Source organism: Leuciscus leuciscus, assembly GCF_965113295.1.
Source record: "Leuciscus leuciscus genome assembly, chromosome: 22".
Lineage (NCBI taxonomy): Eukaryota > Metazoa > Chordata > Actinopteri > Cypriniformes > Leuciscidae > Leuciscus > Leuciscus leuciscus.
In genome coordinates this window covers 14,635,306-14,652,641 of record NC_138746.1, presented here as the reverse complement: position 1 = coordinate 14,652,641, position 17,336 = coordinate 14,635,306, and the positions used below count along the sequence as shown (strand labels likewise).

The 17,336-nt window shown below is 38.1% G+C and overlaps 1 protein-coding gene across 3 annotated transcripts in view; it reads left to right on the top strand.

Moving 5' to 3' along the window:
- The window catches only part of LOC309487264 (uncharacterized protein), a 315,296-nt gene extending 301,438 nt beyond the window's left edge, over positions 1 to 13,858 (top strand). For all 3 annotated transcript variants that reach the window (XM_082154874.1, XM_082154876.1, XM_082154875.1), the window contains 3 exons: positions 4,404 to 4,522; positions 8,178 to 8,342; positions 13,339 to 13,858. In XM_082154874.1, coding sequence (XP_082011000.1) covers positions 4,404 to 4,467 — 64 coding nt within the window. In that variant the 3' untranslated portion in view covers positions 4,468 to 4,522; positions 8,178 to 8,342; positions 13,339 to 13,858. The remainder of the gene's footprint in view (positions 1 to 4,403; positions 4,523 to 8,177; positions 8,343 to 13,338) is intronic.
- Positions 13,859 to 17,336: the final 3,478 nt, after the last annotated feature.

The window sequence follows — 17,336 nt, the reverse complement described above, 5'->3', positions numbered from 1 at the left end:
AGTGATGTTCACTTTGTAATTAGTCTGTCCATTTCCACCAGTTTGACCCATTCAGTTCGATTTTAGCAACAACATTATCATATTGACAGAGTAATTGGCAAGTCATAGAGCAATGGAGGCACTACCTCCAGTGATTGGGACTTTTCGCCATTCCCCCTCGGTTTTTTTTACGCCTTCTCATTGAGAACACAATGAGTTCAAAAGTAAAAGAGATGAAACCACTGGTCTTATTGAACAGTGTCACGTCAGAAAATTCTTCAATATCCCACGATGATTTGATTTCATATTTCAATGTATTTCTTAAAAAAAAAATTCTCCTTTGCATCCTCAGAGAAAACCTTGCTGGTGAGCAGATAACAGTCTATAGTACTTTAGGAGTGAAGGACGCTGGAACGACAGACTTCTCTCCTCAGGACTTTGTGCCTTTTTCTCAGTGTCTCAATTGTCCAACTCAGCATGATTCATCATCTCGCCTTAGCCGAACACCGCCCAGACCCAGCACGCCTTCTCCACGTTCTTCTTCCCTGTCTTTCTTTTAACTCACTCCAGAAAACACAGTGTCAGAACACTTTGCTTTTAATTTGGCCCGCATTATTCTTGTTAGATGATGTCCTTGTGCTGTTCAAAACTTCCTCGTTACAGCTGTGGTGCAAACCTTGACTGAGTTAAGGTTGTTTTCATCTACAGTGTAAATAATTTTCTGTTTGCTAAGTCTTATTCATCAGGTAACTCTTAATTCAAGGGCTTATTTAAAACTTGTTTTGTTGTCTTCCTGTTGTATTGACATCACAAGGTCTTGCTAATGACAGCCTGTCATTGTGGTGGAATTGAAAATGTTATTGTTTTTTTTGTTTTAAATACAGTTTAAAGATTACATATTTTAATTTAAGGGGAATCAGAGAACCTTGGAAGATCGGGTAGAATAATTCTGTTTAAGTACTGTGCCTCTTTCGCGCAATCAATATAAGCCAGAGGCATGTAAAATATGATTACATGTACTTTGCATTTATTTGATTGTTTGTTATTATGCACACTATGTAGGTTGCTAGGTCTAAGGTCATCAGAATTACAAAGTGAGTTTCCTTTTGTTTGTGTGATGTTTCGCAGCATGGTCAAAAGGCAAAGTTCATAACATTTAGACTCATGGTCCCAAAAGCTCTCCAGAATTTCCACAGGCCCATCCCAGAAGAGCCTGAAAAAGTATAACTACTGAAAACAGCATTATTTCAGAAACAACCAAGGGTGACAAGAGGTTTTCATTGCAGATTAAAAATCAATGATCTTTTCAGCTTGTGCCGGCTAGGGTTAGCGCTGCAGAGAAAGAAACGGCTTTCACAACAACCATTTGATTAACCTGGATGATTTTATGTGCTGATAGCGTCCACGGTGAGCAAATCATTATTAGATCTCATTTTCTGCACGGAGAAAACCAGTGAAGCTTAGCTCCACGCCGTGCCCTGTGCATTGAATTTCTGTCTTTGACTTAAATAGGAATAAAGATGAGAGGAGAAACGGTGTGAAAACTCAGCGTAGATGTGGCGAGCCGGAGAATACAGGCTCTCTATATGTGTGGTGCCATAGGAGGGCAGTGCCCGCTGCGCCCTCTGTGTCTGTGTTTGTGTGTACGCCGTAGAGACAAAGGCATAAACCTCCTGCAGCAGAGGTGCTGTGAGTAATGGGTCCAGAATACGCAATACCAACACACTCATCACTCCTCATCCTCCGTAGCCAAGGTCACGGAAAACCTCTACATTACCTCTACATCTCACTCCTTCTCCGTCTTGCGCTCTCGCTCCCTCTGTCAGGGTGGCCACGTCGCCCTCTCACCCCGCCAAGAGCGGGCGGGCGAGCGAGTGAATGTGTCTCAGGGTTGCTGCTGCGAGCGCTTGATCTGAGAAGCAGAATGGATGGGAGTGTATTGTCAGACTGTCATTCAGCCGGTCTGCAGCAGCAGTGAGCCTTCACAAAATATTAAACTGCTTTCACCACATAAAAGCCGTCCTCTTATACTGCTGACATATGGTTTGAAAAGCCGCCTCTGGTTTGTTTTGGAGAGGTGGAAATTGAACACAACGGCTATTTGAAGTGGGTCGAGGCGCTCTTTCTGAAGCTGAATATACCAGTGACAGTATAGAGAGAAGAAAGCCTTGCTATTACAACCTGTGAGTTTTTGAAAGTTAACAATATAGGCGCGAGGGGAAGGGGATCGAGCTGAGACTTGTATGTGTGTCAAGTGGTGTAAAACCTCAAACATCGGCCTTCAGCTTTCACCAAGAGAGCAAAACTTGGGCCCCCATTCACACGTGGTATTACAATCACCTTTTGGGATCCAATCACAAGTGGTTAGGCGAGATCTGGAAGTTACCTCTGATTTTATCACTGTATGTATATCTCTCACTATGTGTTTTACTTCATGTTGATAAAGCCCATGAATATATAAAGACACAAAATTGATCATTTAAATTAAATTATACTATAACATATGTGATCCTTGATCACAAAACTAGTCTTAAGTCACACGGGTATATTTGTGGCAATAGCCAACAATACATTGTATGGATCAAAATTTTTGATTTTTCTTTTATGCCAAAAATCATTAGGGTATTAAGTAAAGATCATGTTCCATGAAGATATTTTGTACACATCCTACCGTAAATATATAAAACATTTATTTTTCTGAGTGAATGCAGCAAAGCGCGAACATAAATGGACAACTTTAAAGGCGATTTTCTCAATGTTTCGATTTTTTTGCACACTCAGATTCTAGATTTTCAATAGTTGAATCTCGGCCAAATATTGTCCTATCCTAACAAACCTTATATCAATGGAAAGCTTATTTATTCAGTTTTCATATTATGTATAAATCTCAATTTCAAAAAAATTACCCATGTGACTGGTTTTGTAGTCCAGGGTCACATATTATTATTATTATCATTAAGTAAACTTTGAACATGCTTAACTTGAATTTGTATCCCTGCATGATGATGTCAGGCTTTTTGCATTTATTTATTCCATTTAAAATGTTTCCATTTTTTCTGATGGTTAATTATTTTTAGTCAAACATGTCTATTTATTTAGAACAGTGGATGATTGACAGGTGAGTAGCAGCAGAACAGATCAGTGTTGACACTATACATACATTTTCATCTCGTGCTATTTTAGTGTGATTTACTATTAATATTTTGAAATAGTTGTTATTTTTATATTTTCAGTTTTCATTTTAGTTTATATTTTAGCCATTTTATGTGCTTTTGTGATTTAAAAAAAATTATATTTAAAAATATAAATATTTAGCTTTCATTTATTTTTATTTCAGTTTTAATAATTTTAGTACTTTAAACTTATTTTTTTCAGTAAGCTGCCAAGGCATCTTTTCTAATTTATATGTTTTTCATCTAATATTTATGTTTTATTTCAGCTTAATTTCAATAAAGTAAACCATATTTAATAGTTTTTGTTTTAGTTAACAATAACAACAGAGCTCCGAATGTGATTTGCAAGATCGAATCACAAAACATTTTGCACCCCGTTTACACTTATATTAAGCGCTCATCCCTTGTGATTGGATAATGTGAAGCGTCTCGGGTGTAAATGAGGCCATGGAGGTGTTCTTGCAAACTTCTGCCAGTGTCTCTCTAGTTCTCCTCACCTTCTCTCTGCTCATTTTTACACTTACATGAAATCTATCCCACACCCTCCCAAGCAGTGCTGGCTCAGAGAGAGATAACAGTGGATTTAGTCCCGGCTGGGCCAATGATTTCCACATTGAAACTGCTATTCATATCAGAGAAGCTGCCTGAACATCAGGCAAGAGAAAAGGTGTGAAATAGCGCGACCAATCTGGAGAGTTCTGGGCAGACAGACAGTGTAAGACTGTCCAGGTGTCTTATAATATGAGGATTAGAGCTTTGCCAAGGATTGAGCAGCACAGGCCTGATATGAAAAGAGAGAGAGAGACTTACCGAGGACTTCAGAGACATCAGAGGAACTGCCTGTGCTGGCAGAGTGCCACAACCAAGACCATCATTTTCAACCCCCAAATTAGAGAGGTGACCATCTGACAATAAAACAGCCTGTGGAGAGGAGGAAAAAAAGAGTCAGACTTCCATTATAAATATTAATCAAATGGAAGCCTTTCAGAGATGGCATTTCTCTGCAGGAAAAGACGTAGTACTTGCCTGTCAGGGCAGCAATGGAGGTCAGCATGGCCTTTCCCTTGAGTCAAACTTGATTTAGCCCTTTTCCCCAGTATACAATATAGAATATTAAAACAATATGATATTAAAAAAAAAAAAAAAAATAGAGCAACTATTAATAAAACAACTGAGAATGTGTACTTTTCTAATGTTGAGAAGGAAAAATGCTAATGTTACATCCTCCTCTGTTCTATTGTTCTTCTGCAGGTCTTTAACCAGTCCAACTCTTGGCAGGTACAGAACACTAAAGGACCATTTTATTTCTAAATGAGTCTGAATGGCGCACCCCAAAGAGTGGAAATGCTGCTGCCCTTTCATTTTAAATGGTACGTTGGCATTTAACATTACACATGTCAGCAGAACTTCACTCCATTTATGGCTTCTTAATGTATGTGTATTTGTTCACAGCCACTTATGATATTAGCTGTTGTCATGGGCTGTGGAAAGGGACATTTAACATGAAGATAATGAAAAATAAAAATCTCTTGTGATCATAAATGAATTTGTGAACTACATTAAAAAAACTCCCACCTTTGAAAAAGCCTCCTTCCCCGTAGCACAAAATTCTTGACTTTCACTTACAGAAAGAAGAAATTAATTGAGAATACATGGTAACAAAATTGTTCTTTTCTTTCTTTCTTTCTTTCTTTCTTTCTTTCTTTCTTTCTTTCTTTCTTTCTTTCTTTCTTTCTTTCTTTCTTTCTTTCTTTCTTTCTTTCTTTCTTTCTTTCTTTCTTTTGTGTGTGTGTGTGTGTGTGTGTGTGTGTGTGTGTGTGTGTGTGTGTGTGTGTGTGTGTGTGTGTGTGTGTGTGTGTGTGTGTGTGTGTGTGTGTGTGTGTGTGACTAATATCACCATCTCTCTCTGACTCTTTCTCTCTTTGTTTGGTAAGATTTTAACTATTTTGTCGGAGAAATAATGTTTATAAATAAAAAATATAATTCAAAAATATCATATATAAAGGTGTTTAATAATTTACATTATGTCATTTTAAAATCTACAGTAATTGAATGGCCATACTGTGTGGATCTATGTATATACTGTATATATGTACAGTGTTGGGGTAACGCATTACAAGTAACTCTAGTTACGTAATCAGATTACTTTTTTCAAGTAACTAGTAAAGTAATGCATTATGTTTACATTTACAGCAAAATAAATGAGTTACTTTCTCAAATAATTAGGCCAAAGCAAGTTACTTTGTTTTCACCTTTATTCCCCTTTATAAATCTGGAGTGTAGTGCAGAGGCGTTGTGTGTGAACAAGATTGTTATTGTAGTTCTAGACTAAATGTGAGCATGCATTTACTCATCTCACTTGCACAAAAAAAGATTCAGTATTCCTCAAAATGAATAAAATCAGTGAAATGCAAAATCAGAATACTACAAAAACTTCCAATAATTAAATATGTTAAATATGTTAAATAAAATATTTGTATGCATTTAATCTCTTTTTATTGATAAATGTACTTGCTGAGTGCTGACCTTCAATGATTCAGTTAAACCATAAGCAAAAAGGACTTTAGATGTTTTGTTTCTATTGGTGAAGTGTTGAACTACCTTCTGCGTCCTATGTTTCTGCGGTCCAGTATGGCAGCACACCTGAAAGGTTTGTTTGAGCTGCACCCTCTACTGTAATCGCTTGAATGTGCATTTTCTTCTGCCTTATTAATTCAATTTTGGTGTGAAAGGGCCTTTACATACAGAAAAGTAATGCAAAAGTAAGGTAATGTATTACTTTTCTTTAAATGTAACTAACGCAATTAGTTACATTTTAAAAGAGTAACACAATATTGTAATGAATTACATTTCAAAGTAACTTTGTATGTATGTATGTATGTATGTATGTACCAGTGGCGGCTGCTGGTCTTTCAAAGTGGGGAAGCTCATTTTCGGCCTACATCATAAAAATTGTCCATTTATTTATACGTAAATTCTGCTCTATGTTCCTTTTCAAGAAAATGCTCTGTGACCCTGTCGTACAACTAAGCGTCTTTTCCAGTGACTTGACCAGTGTCCTCTCAATGGCCAGCAGAGTTAGATATAATTGTATAAATGTAATAATATAATGAAGGTATAAATAATAATATAATAAAGTATAATAATACTACTACTAATAATATATTTTTTAATTATTTTAATTATATTTTTTTAATTATTACTAATAATAATATAAAAAAATATAGCCTAATAAGTAATAATACTGAAAAAAGATGTTCAAAGCAGCCCCATTGAAGTCAATGGACGCTGGGCTTCAACAGGGAAATGTACTGTGACGCTACGGGAATGTATGAGAAGGATATCGAGTCAGCCGACCTGCTATATGTAACTGATTCTGAACGACTTGTCTTTGAGATTAACGTGTTCTAACGCATTTTTAGTCCATAAAATGTTAACACAATAGTACATATTTGACCATAATTTTTTTTGACATTATAGGAGAAGCCGAGCTTCCCTTGCAGTCTTAAAGAAATCCCCACTGGTATGTACGTATGTATTTATGTAGATGGATGGATGGATGGATGGATGGATGGATGGATGGATGGATGGATGGATGGATGGATGGATTTTTAATTAGTTACTTTTACTTTATATCTGTCTCTCTTTTGTCTCTTTTCTTTTTTCTTTTCCTTTTTGCAGTATACATGCCTACATCTGACAATCCTCCCCTCCTTCAAACTCTCTCTCCCATTTTCCTTTTTTTTTCTGTCCTCCCATTATGAATAATGAACTTGTCCTCTTATGATCAAGTCTATTGGGGATTTCCGCTGCGTGTGTCAGGGCCTGTCTAATGGATTGCTGTATGCTAATTTGGCTAGAGGATGATGGGCAGTTCTCTGCTGGGGTCACCGGTGAAATAAAAGAGCCCTTTGTGCGAGTCTGAGCCATGTGCCTCTGACAGACCGGCACAGACCTTGAGAGTCTTCCTTTATACTTGTGCACAGCTACTGGAGAACGAAGAACAATGGGAAACACCAGGCTATGTCACTATTGATTTAGGCAGGGATGTGTGTCTTGGTGTCCTAGACCTCCGTAAACTCCTTCAAAGTGTGTATGTAGGTAACCGGCAACACACTCTTGGATGGTTTCGGATAAGCTGCTTCCATCCTCTGCGACCCAGCATCAGTCTCACTGGCCCATTTCCAACCCTCAGTCCATCAGCCATTAGGCCAATAATGAAGTAACCTCACATGGTTATTGACTGGCTTGTCAGTAGCCCTGCCTGAGTCCTTAATAGGAGTCATTGGTCTTAAGTTAAAAAAGGGCTGAAGGAGGTAGAGCAGGCCATGCACAGCATCTCAAGTGCCCTGCAGAGGTGAGCAGCTGCCAGCCCATGCAAATTATCTGGCAGAGACGAGCTGCTGTCTGGACGAATGAAAAATTCTGCCATTCAGCCATGGGATCAGTACAAACAGAACTCATTTAGTGTGGTGGGCCTTTGCATAAGAATATGTACAACAAAGGTTAAAGAGTTAAAAAGTTAAAGATGTTTTTACAGCAAGTATTGTGTCTCTACTATCATCTTAAAAAATTATGTTATGTTGAAACAGTGATATTTTTCAGGATTCTTTTTGAAATACTTTTTTGAAAAAAGAAAAGAAAAAAAAGAGCATTATAAATGTCTTTAATAGTATGTTGATCAATTTAATGGATCCTTGATCAATAAAATGTATTTATTTATAATAATAATAAAAAAATCTTACTGACCTTAAACTTTTGAATGGAAGTATGCTCCATCAAAGAAAGAAACATAAAAGGGTATAAAACGACACACGGGTGAGTAAATCATAGAATCTTCTTCTTTTTGCATTATTTTTAAGCATATCTCTCTCTCTCTCTCTCTCTCTCTCTCTCTCTCTCTCTCTCTCTCTCTCTCTCTCTCTCTCTCTCTCTCTCTCTCTCTCTCTCTCTCTCTCTCTCTCTCTCTCTCTCTCTCTCTCTCTCTCTCTCTCTCTCTCTCTTTCTCACACTTTCTAATTTCAGGCTGTCGGGTTCATCATGCACATAAAACTCATCACAGAAAATGAATATAAGCGGTTGGAGAAGAGACAGGAGATGTGAACTGTCCCTCTGAAGTTTACTAAAAATGTCTGATGGTTTCTCCCAGACAGTTAGGAGAGCTGTGTCTGAACGGAATCCAAATCTCTGGTATGTGGTGCAGTAATGACAGAGAAATGTTGTCCTAATTATTGTAATTTCCTTTGATTTAGAAAGTTGGTGTAGTTTTAATTGAGCGTACAAATTTAGCTGTTCGACAGCTGAGTTCATGAATGTGACTCTTTCTTTCTTTCTTTCTTTCTTTCTTTCTTTCTTTCTTTCTTTCTTTCTTTCTTTCTTTCTTTCTTTCTTTCTTTCTTTCTTTCTTTCTTTAACATGTTATACTTTTTTACGATGTCTGCTAGCTTACTCTAAACTGCTATATATATTTTTTTTTCTTATTCAATGAAAATGTATCCTTCAGTGATTATGCATGAAGATAAATTTCAACCCAAACTCAGCCCAGCATTTTGTTCTCTTGGGTATCATTTGGATTGTGGCTTTAAAACATTCCCATTGCTCCTGAGGAATAGGAATGCATCAGTAAAATGAGATAGTTAGCATGTATTTCTTATTACTGATGATTTGTATGGCCATCTGTCTGTTATGACTGAACCTTTAGCATATCACAATACCATCAAAACCTCGTTTTCTGACCATACTCATGTAAACATGTGAAATTGAATTGAGTTGGTTCCAATCAGAATGTTAGATGAATGAGATGCCCGTGTTTTGATGCCCTGCAAAGGGGACAAACAGTTACCATAGCTGTATTTATTATATCAGACATTCTGTATGAATGTACACGTTTATTGATAGGTTCCAGTTCTCATGGCTCTTTTGGTATTGATGAATGGCAGTGGGTGTGGTGTGATGGCTCGTGTGTTGTCATAATTCGTGATGAGTCGAGCATTCTGGCTTGCTTTATGGCACTTGTGGGCTCGAATTGAAAGGAATAAGAGGGTGTTTTAAGGCAGAGTGGATTTCAGTCTTATCCTGACTAATAGACTTGTGTAATATTACTCAACATTCATTCAGCTCTAACTGAAACATTGTGCAATAACATGCCTAGAAGCAAGATTTAATAATTGCATTTGGGTTTTGTGATTGAAATGTTGTTTATGAAAGTGTATTGTTCTTGCAGCTGCCTAGATGTGATTTGAAAACACACGAAAGCCTCAATAAACTGACTGATCTGTTGGATTTGAAACTTTTTTTTTCTTTTTTTTTTTCTTTTCTATTTGACCCTTAATCATTAGCAAGAATTAGTGTAAGATGATACAAAAATAGGATACTGAGATTTGGAAATACGATCCAAAAGGAAAAGGTTTCACTTTGTTTCTATGTTTAGTTTTGTGTTTGAGACTTATAGGCTGCATTCACTTTATATGAGTTAAAGGCCCACTGAAGTGCTTTTGAATGCGCAGCTTTGTATGATGCGTTGACGTAATTTCCACTGAAACAGGAAGCTAAGGCGGGACATATTGAATGGCTCCTCCCCTTTTCAAATAGCCAATAGCATTTAGTTTACCTCACAGACTGCAAGTCGTACTTGACAGCACCATGGAAGCGAATCCGAGCACTGATGATACATTGGATTCAATAGTAGAGGTGTGAATAAATTCTAGCCATTTCATTCTTAACCAATGTACAGTTGGAAAACGGAATGAAACTTGAACGTTTGAGCAACTGACCACACATCTCCAACCCATATTGTTCTGTGGCGTGTCAACGGTCGCTTTGGCCAGGTGGTATTTATAGTATAGTTGGTGGGACGCTTTCGATTCTAGAGCGCATTTGATTGGACAGAAGATGTGATGAGAAGTTGAAAAAGCTAAAAATCCGTGATCCATTTTAGCGGAAGTGAGAGACTGTATCCTAAATGCGAATTTTGTCATTGTTTTGGAACACACTAGCTTATTCATAACCTTAAGGCTGATATATTAATACTAAAAGCTAAAAAAAAACGTACATTTGGATTTCAGGGGGCCTTTAAGTGACCCAATTCCAATTTTTTCCTCTAATGTGGCATAGATCAGATATGACCTACAACCGCGTAAGCAGTAATTGGATTGCAGGAATGTGTAAGCAGATTGGGGGCCCTATTTTAACGATCTGAAACGCAAGTGTCAAAGCGCAAAGCGCAAGTAACTTTGTGGGCGGGTCTCGGCGCTGTTGCTATTTTCCCGGCGGGATAAATGACTATTGCGCCAGGCGCAAATCTAAAATGGGTTGGTCTGAAGTAGCTTCATTATTCATAGGTGTGGTTTGGGCGTAACGTGAAATGAACCAATCAGAGCGTCATCTCACATTCCCTTTAAGAGCAAACGCGCTTTTTCCATAGCGGATTGCTATTGAAACGGCGGATTTGCCAGGCGCGCGCCAGGAGCGGTTCACAGCCAAGGAGAGCAACGCTCTCGTCACGGCCGTAAAAGAGAGAAGTTACATTGAAATGGAGAAACCCACCCAAATTAACTTCGGTTAAACAGGCGTATGATAATTTGGGTAAATGTGTAAGCTAGATGTATGCTTTTATAATAAATAGTCTATCTATCTATCTATCTATCTATCTATCTATCTATCTATCTATCTATCTATCTATCTATCTATCTATCTATCTATCTATCGTAATAATGTATTCAAAAATGAAAACTGCTGCTTCTGTGTAGATGAGAGAATCAAAGTGTAGGCTATGTGCGTTGTGCACACGCTACATTGATTATGGCCAAGCATGCGCCCTTAAAATAGCATATGAATAACATGCGCAACGCGCCACTGACTTTAAACTATTTTTTCCTGGTTAGTGGCGCAATTGTTTTCTAAACCTGCAAAATAGCATGAATGAACGTTTGCGCCGGAACACGCCTCCTCTTTGCGCTGAACCGCCCCCGGGAGCGCAAGTGTATTTCCTAACTTACCGACGTGCTTCTGTGGAGGGAAAAGTCCGCTTTGCGCGGGTGCAAAATAGGAATGATACATGCGTCGGTGTACAAAGTCACTTGCGCTGGGTGCAAGATAGGGCCCTGGATGTTCCCATTAATCAGGCGTACGTCATTGAAAAAGCGACGATGGCGAATGACGTCAACTCAGGTGGACACCAACCATGATCACATGACTGTTTTCAATGGTGCAATGGAGGCTCAACACAAAGGCTCAACACAGTGTTTTGCTGACTTTTAAAGATGGTGCGGAAAGCAAAAGCTTGCATCCATTGCATATTTTGCCATTTTTACTTCCTTTTCGGCCTAAGCTTTTCCGGTTCAGTAAGTCTACCTTGGGTTGTTTCGCCATACTGTATAGTATAGTACTGTATAGTAAATGCAGAAATCGGATATAGTCAACAAATCGGAATTGGGCATCAAGACCTGCAGTGTAAATGCGGCCTTAGAGAGTGTAACTGAAGTACTAGGCTCTTCTGACAAAGCTGTCTGTGTGATTGCCGGTGAAGGAAAAGCTTACTGTGGAAAGAACAAATGGCTTTCATTTTCTAAAGTTTCTCATTCTAGGCCAGGGGTGTCCAATCCTGCTCCTGAAGGGCCTGCAAAGTTTATTTCCAACCCCAATTAAACACACCTGAACCCTCTAATCAAGGTCTTCCTAGGCATACTAGAAACTTCCAGGCAGGTGTTGAAGAAAGTTGGAGCTAAACTCTACAGGAAAGTGGCCCTCCAGGACCGAGTTTGGACACCCCTGTTCTAGGCTCTACTTGTTATGGTCTCCTTCAAATTTTCTCAGAATTGTTTGATGTGGTCTATAGGTTAACATGTGAGCTGTGGCACTTATGCTGATCCAGTTCATCCATCTATCCTAACTAAAATATAAATGATTCTATCAAGTTGACTCTATTATTTTTCTCCCCACTATTAGAATACTTTTAAATGTGTTGAAGTAGCCTGAAGAGAAACATAAAACTATGGCTGTCAATATAATAATTGTGATTTCTGAAAGCATAACGAAACACGTAATACTTTACTCTCTCTCTCTCTCTCTCTCTCTCTCTCTCTCTCTCTCTCTCTCTCTCTCTCTCTCTCTCTCTCTCTCTCCAACATTAAATTGGCTCTAGACATAAACTTCGCTATACACATGAATAGTCATTCTTAGAGTCCATTTCCTTAGCTTATCACTGCGCTACAGTGGAGCTGTGCTGAGGACAGGCAGCGTGGAGGCCTGAGGGCTGTGTGTATCTACGGCAGCTCATTCACCCTCAGTCGCCTGAATGAGAAATGTGCATTTCTCCCAGCACTGACAACAAACCACGACTGCATGTCCCCAACAAAATAAAGCTCCCTCACTCAGTCAAGAAAAAGACAGTGGGGTTTAGTTTTCTCTCTTTGTGTGTGTGTGTGTGCATGCGCATGTGTGAGTTTAAGAAGCTCCCTCTCCTTATTTTCGCCTTCTCAAGGTTACGGTCATCTTTTTATACGGGATTATAAAAGGTTTCAGCCCGATGGAGGTGTTCAGTGTTATTTTGTAATTAGAATGTAATCCTCCTCTCATTGCACACACTCATTGGTAGACGCTCCCTGCATGCAATTGGAATAATGTGAATGAAAATTGTGAATAATAGCTGTGTGTCTCAAAGTAGCTTCTTTATAGGAAAAGGAACTGTAGAAAAACACATAAAATCCCTGTCTCACTGGTACTTTTAAAGATAGATTTGTCGAACAAAGGTTTAGTTTGATTACAAACTCAGTGTTTGTTTTCATACAACCTGCTTTGCTAATAAAAAAGCTTCCGATTGCAGCAACAGTCTGGCATACCAGTTTTTATTGGACTAGTCCTAGATTCAGATTTAAAAAACTACAGATATCAAGAGAAAACAAATAAAAAAGGTAACATAGTAAGAAGTCTCTTGAAAAAAAAGGCAAAATAAATAAATAAAATGTGAGAAAAGTTGGAGACAGAAGGAACACAAGAAGGTAAAAAAGGGAAAGGTTAGTTGGGTGGCCTTTATAGATCTTTATGTCTGTTGAGGGGATCAGCAGGCAGCGGCTGATGAACTTCACTTTCTATTAGTGGCCATGGTGGGGATGTTCTCTCCCTACCGATCAATAGGCTGAAGGACAAGAGTGTCAGAAAAATGAGAGACCCTTCTCTTTCTTGGCAGGGCGGTCTCAGAGCGGACGGCGAGGCACTGAGTGCCAGAGACCCTTAGTCCCTCTGGAGTGGCTTTGAGTGAGGGAGCCATTTTGGGCGGGGGCGAAGAGGAACTCTCATCATCCGTTGTCCTTCGGTTAACAGTTTGAAAAGGATAACTCCACCAGCCGAAGGACTCCACAAAACCTATTCTGAATGGTTGGAGGTTGTTTTGTTTCATCTATGATTGTACTATACAACAGTGAAGTAGCAAATTAACAGGAACTTGTAGAAACTCTTTCTATTCTGTCTCATTCTTTGAATATTTCAATACAAGTTCAGTTCAGTCGAAAGCATTTGTAATATCTCAACTGTGAGTGTGATCTTGATTTTATACAATAGTTCATATGATAGAAGTTGAAATGTAGTAACTAACATTTTAGAGACAATATTTCTCCAAAGGAAGCAAAATGAATCGTTTCACATCTCCGAGCAACACACTGTAGCATTGTTTTGAACGAATCGATTGAATTGGATTGAGTGAATGATTCAAGGACTACTGACAGTCACTTATTTCAACCCTGAATGAATCAGTTGAGTGAATGAGTCAATGTCACTTTTGTAACTCTGCCAATTAAATTCAAGGACTGAAACTACATGTTATTAATATAATAGTAATAATATACAGTATATGTTGCTGTATATATATATATATATATATATATATATATATATATATATATATTAATACTTTAATTCAGCAAGGACACATTAAATTGATCAAACGTGACAGACTTTTATAAATGCCGTTCTTTTGTATTCATCAAAGAATTAATTCATTACTGTCATTTAAACTCTTAACTGTTAACCATTTTTGCTGTTGTACTGGACCTGAAAGATTCCTTTAAACATGTCTTCAGCCCAGGAGAACAAACAGCAGAGGAAAGAGAGTGAATCACTCCATCAGAGACAGTGCTTTGATAGCTTCTGTGCGTTTAGGGCTGAGGGTTAGTGTCCGACCACCCCCACCAACCCCGGTCATGTCTATTCAGCCTCTCCAAATCACACAGACAAATTAAGCACTTCCCTATCCTGAAAAACCTCCCCTTCCTTTACAAATGCTGAATATGAAATTAGCTTGCAACTATTGAAAGGCAGCAGAGGATCATTTTGTGCTGAAAGGAAAGTAAAAGGTTTGCCTCGTGTTTCTCAAATGCGACTGATTTCCTCCGTGAAAGGAAACGAGAAAGGAACAAGAATGTAAAAGAGGGGAAAGTGTTGTACCTTTTGTCCTGTCTGATTCTTTCTCTGGCTGTTTTTTTTTCTGTCTCTCTCTCTCTCTCTCTCTCTCTCTCTCTCTGTGTCTTTCTTTCCTTCCAGAGGCTGTGGTAGAGCAGGTTTAGATGTGACCAAAAACTTCAGACTCTAATATGTTGGTTTACATTAAAAACCAACAACATTAATTTCCATAATGCATTCTAATGGATTAGAGGGCTGTTTGTCTGGCTAGGTCAGCGTTCTGGTTTTAGTCAACACAGCAACCCACCTGACAAGAGCTATTATGTTTATACCTGTTACAAGCCATGGAAATAAAATGCACATAATTAGCTATTTCAGCCATGATCTCATTTATTCACCGGCGTCCCTGTTTGCTCACCTTCGACCTCTCGTTTCATATTATAAACCATCAATGGGGCAAAAGATACATTATCATTTGTGATATCAGGTGACAGCTCACTCTCTGTGCGTGTTTGTGAACATGAGGTGGGGGATGTAAAATGTGCTGTAACAGACACCAATTAAACGTCTATTTGATGGGGGCATTAGTTCATTCTGGTAAACTATCTGAAGCATTTAGAAGCAGATATAGGAAGGCTTTGTTAGCATGCCATTTGTTCTCTCTTAATAAGAAGGACCTAATTGAAAGGCTTTTTATTTGACAATGCTCTATCATAAACATCTGTTGATCGTTGCCTGTATTTTGTGTTCATGATATGTGAATTAACTATATAAACTGGACAGTACAAGACAACACTATAGAAAGCACTTTGCCCCATATCCTGTATACATGTTCTTTACTTAAAGGGATAAAAATTCTGTAATAGTTTGAATCCAATACCATGACTTTTCATTCTTTTTTCACTATGTTTTCATACATTGAAAGTAAATCCAGACTGTCAAGCTCAAAAATGACAAAAACTACAATATACTTCAGTTTAAAAGTTTAGGGTCAGTAAGATTTTTTTTTTTTTTTTTTTTTAAAGAAATTAATACTTTAATTCAGCAAGGACACATTAAATTGATCAAACGTGACAGACTTTTATAAATGCCGTTCTTTTGTATTCATCAAAGAATGTTTTCCACAAAAAATATTAAGCAGCACAACTGTTTTGAACAATAAGAAATGTTTCTTGAGCACCAAATCATCATGTTAGAATGATTTCTGAAGGATCGTGCAACACTGAAGACTGCAGTAATTATGCTGAAAATTCAGATTTGACATCACAGGAATTTTGAAATATATTAAAATTGGAAACAGTTATTTTAAATTGTAATAATATTTCACATATTACCTTTTCAACCATTTTCGATCAAATAAATGCATCCTTAGTGAGCACACGAGACATCATTACAAACTTGTACTAACCCCAAACTTTTTTTTACAGTGATGTATATATAAAAAGGTTTTATACTAAGTCTCCTGAAGTAACATGATAGCTTTGTGTGGTAACAAAGTGAAATTAAAGTTTTCATTCTACTAAATTTTGCTTAAAAATAGGCTTAAGATGCATCTTTTCTTTTTTTCTTTTTTTGTCAACATCGATGACATTTTAACGTAACTGGAACATGACCAGTTGCCATTGTGCGTTATGTGACCATTTACAATGCATAAAGTTTAAATATGTGGAAGAACAGGTGATATATGAGAGCTACAGGAGAGAAATTGAATAATGACTGACATTTTAGTGCTGTTCTTCACACAGATCTATCTTACAGCTTCAGACGACTTGGAATAGTGCACCATCATATGGACCACTTTTATGTGGCATTTAAGGTGCTTTTTTTTATCATTTTGGAGCTTATCGGCCAGGTTCCAGATTTACTTTAATGAGTGAATGATACCAGAATTTTACATTTTTGTGTGAACTATCCCTTTAAGGTCACTGATGCACTGAAAATAAGCTGCATTACTGAATGTGATTAAATCAAAAACAATATACAGCCATTATAGTGGGTGCTTCATTAGTTTTTGTTCATTTAGCATTTCTCATACTTGAAGAAACCAGTGTGCCAAGAACGTGCTCGTGCTCCTTTGAACTCAGCAAAAATCTTCTCCTCAAGCATTTAAATTTAACCTACAGAACAAACTTCTGTTCCTCTCGTGGTCTGCGCTAAACTGATTTTTGTTTTAATTAATGCTCTAGATGACCACAGCTGCTCCTGGAGCCTTCCATTAGAGGTCTTCTAAATGGGCCCATAGAGAAAATACAGAGATCCAAATCCACATGCAGTGGCCAAAGGCCTGCAAGCATGCCTTCACATATAAGTAAAGTTAAAAGAAGGCATGTTCATATGCACATAGCACTCCCACACACACAGTAATTGCTGTACAGGGCAGGTTCATGGCTTGTAAGTCCTCAAATATGGTTTTGACCAGTGCATTCCTCAACATCCGTAACGCACATGGTGCTTTCTAATAAACTCCAGCTCGGGCAGCGCTCCAGATGGGGGTTAGGAGAAAGGAACACTGACGGTGGTAAGTGGTTTCAGCAGAGACAGCCTGGCCCTTCATCCCTAGCCAGTAGAGAGCTGGGTGTTAGTCGGCTTTGGCTGCAGTCTGCACTTTGGGTTTCAGCCACATTTTCAATGTGTGTGCGCGTTTGTTTTTTATATCCTTGTTGCCCATTTCCTCCGAAACCCAACCTGGGGTTTAGGGTTCCTTTCTAGCCGGATGTTTGTACCCCCGGCAAGAGCTTGCGCTGCCTCTTTTTTTATTTTTTTTATTTAAGCGGTTGCTTTCATCTCTCT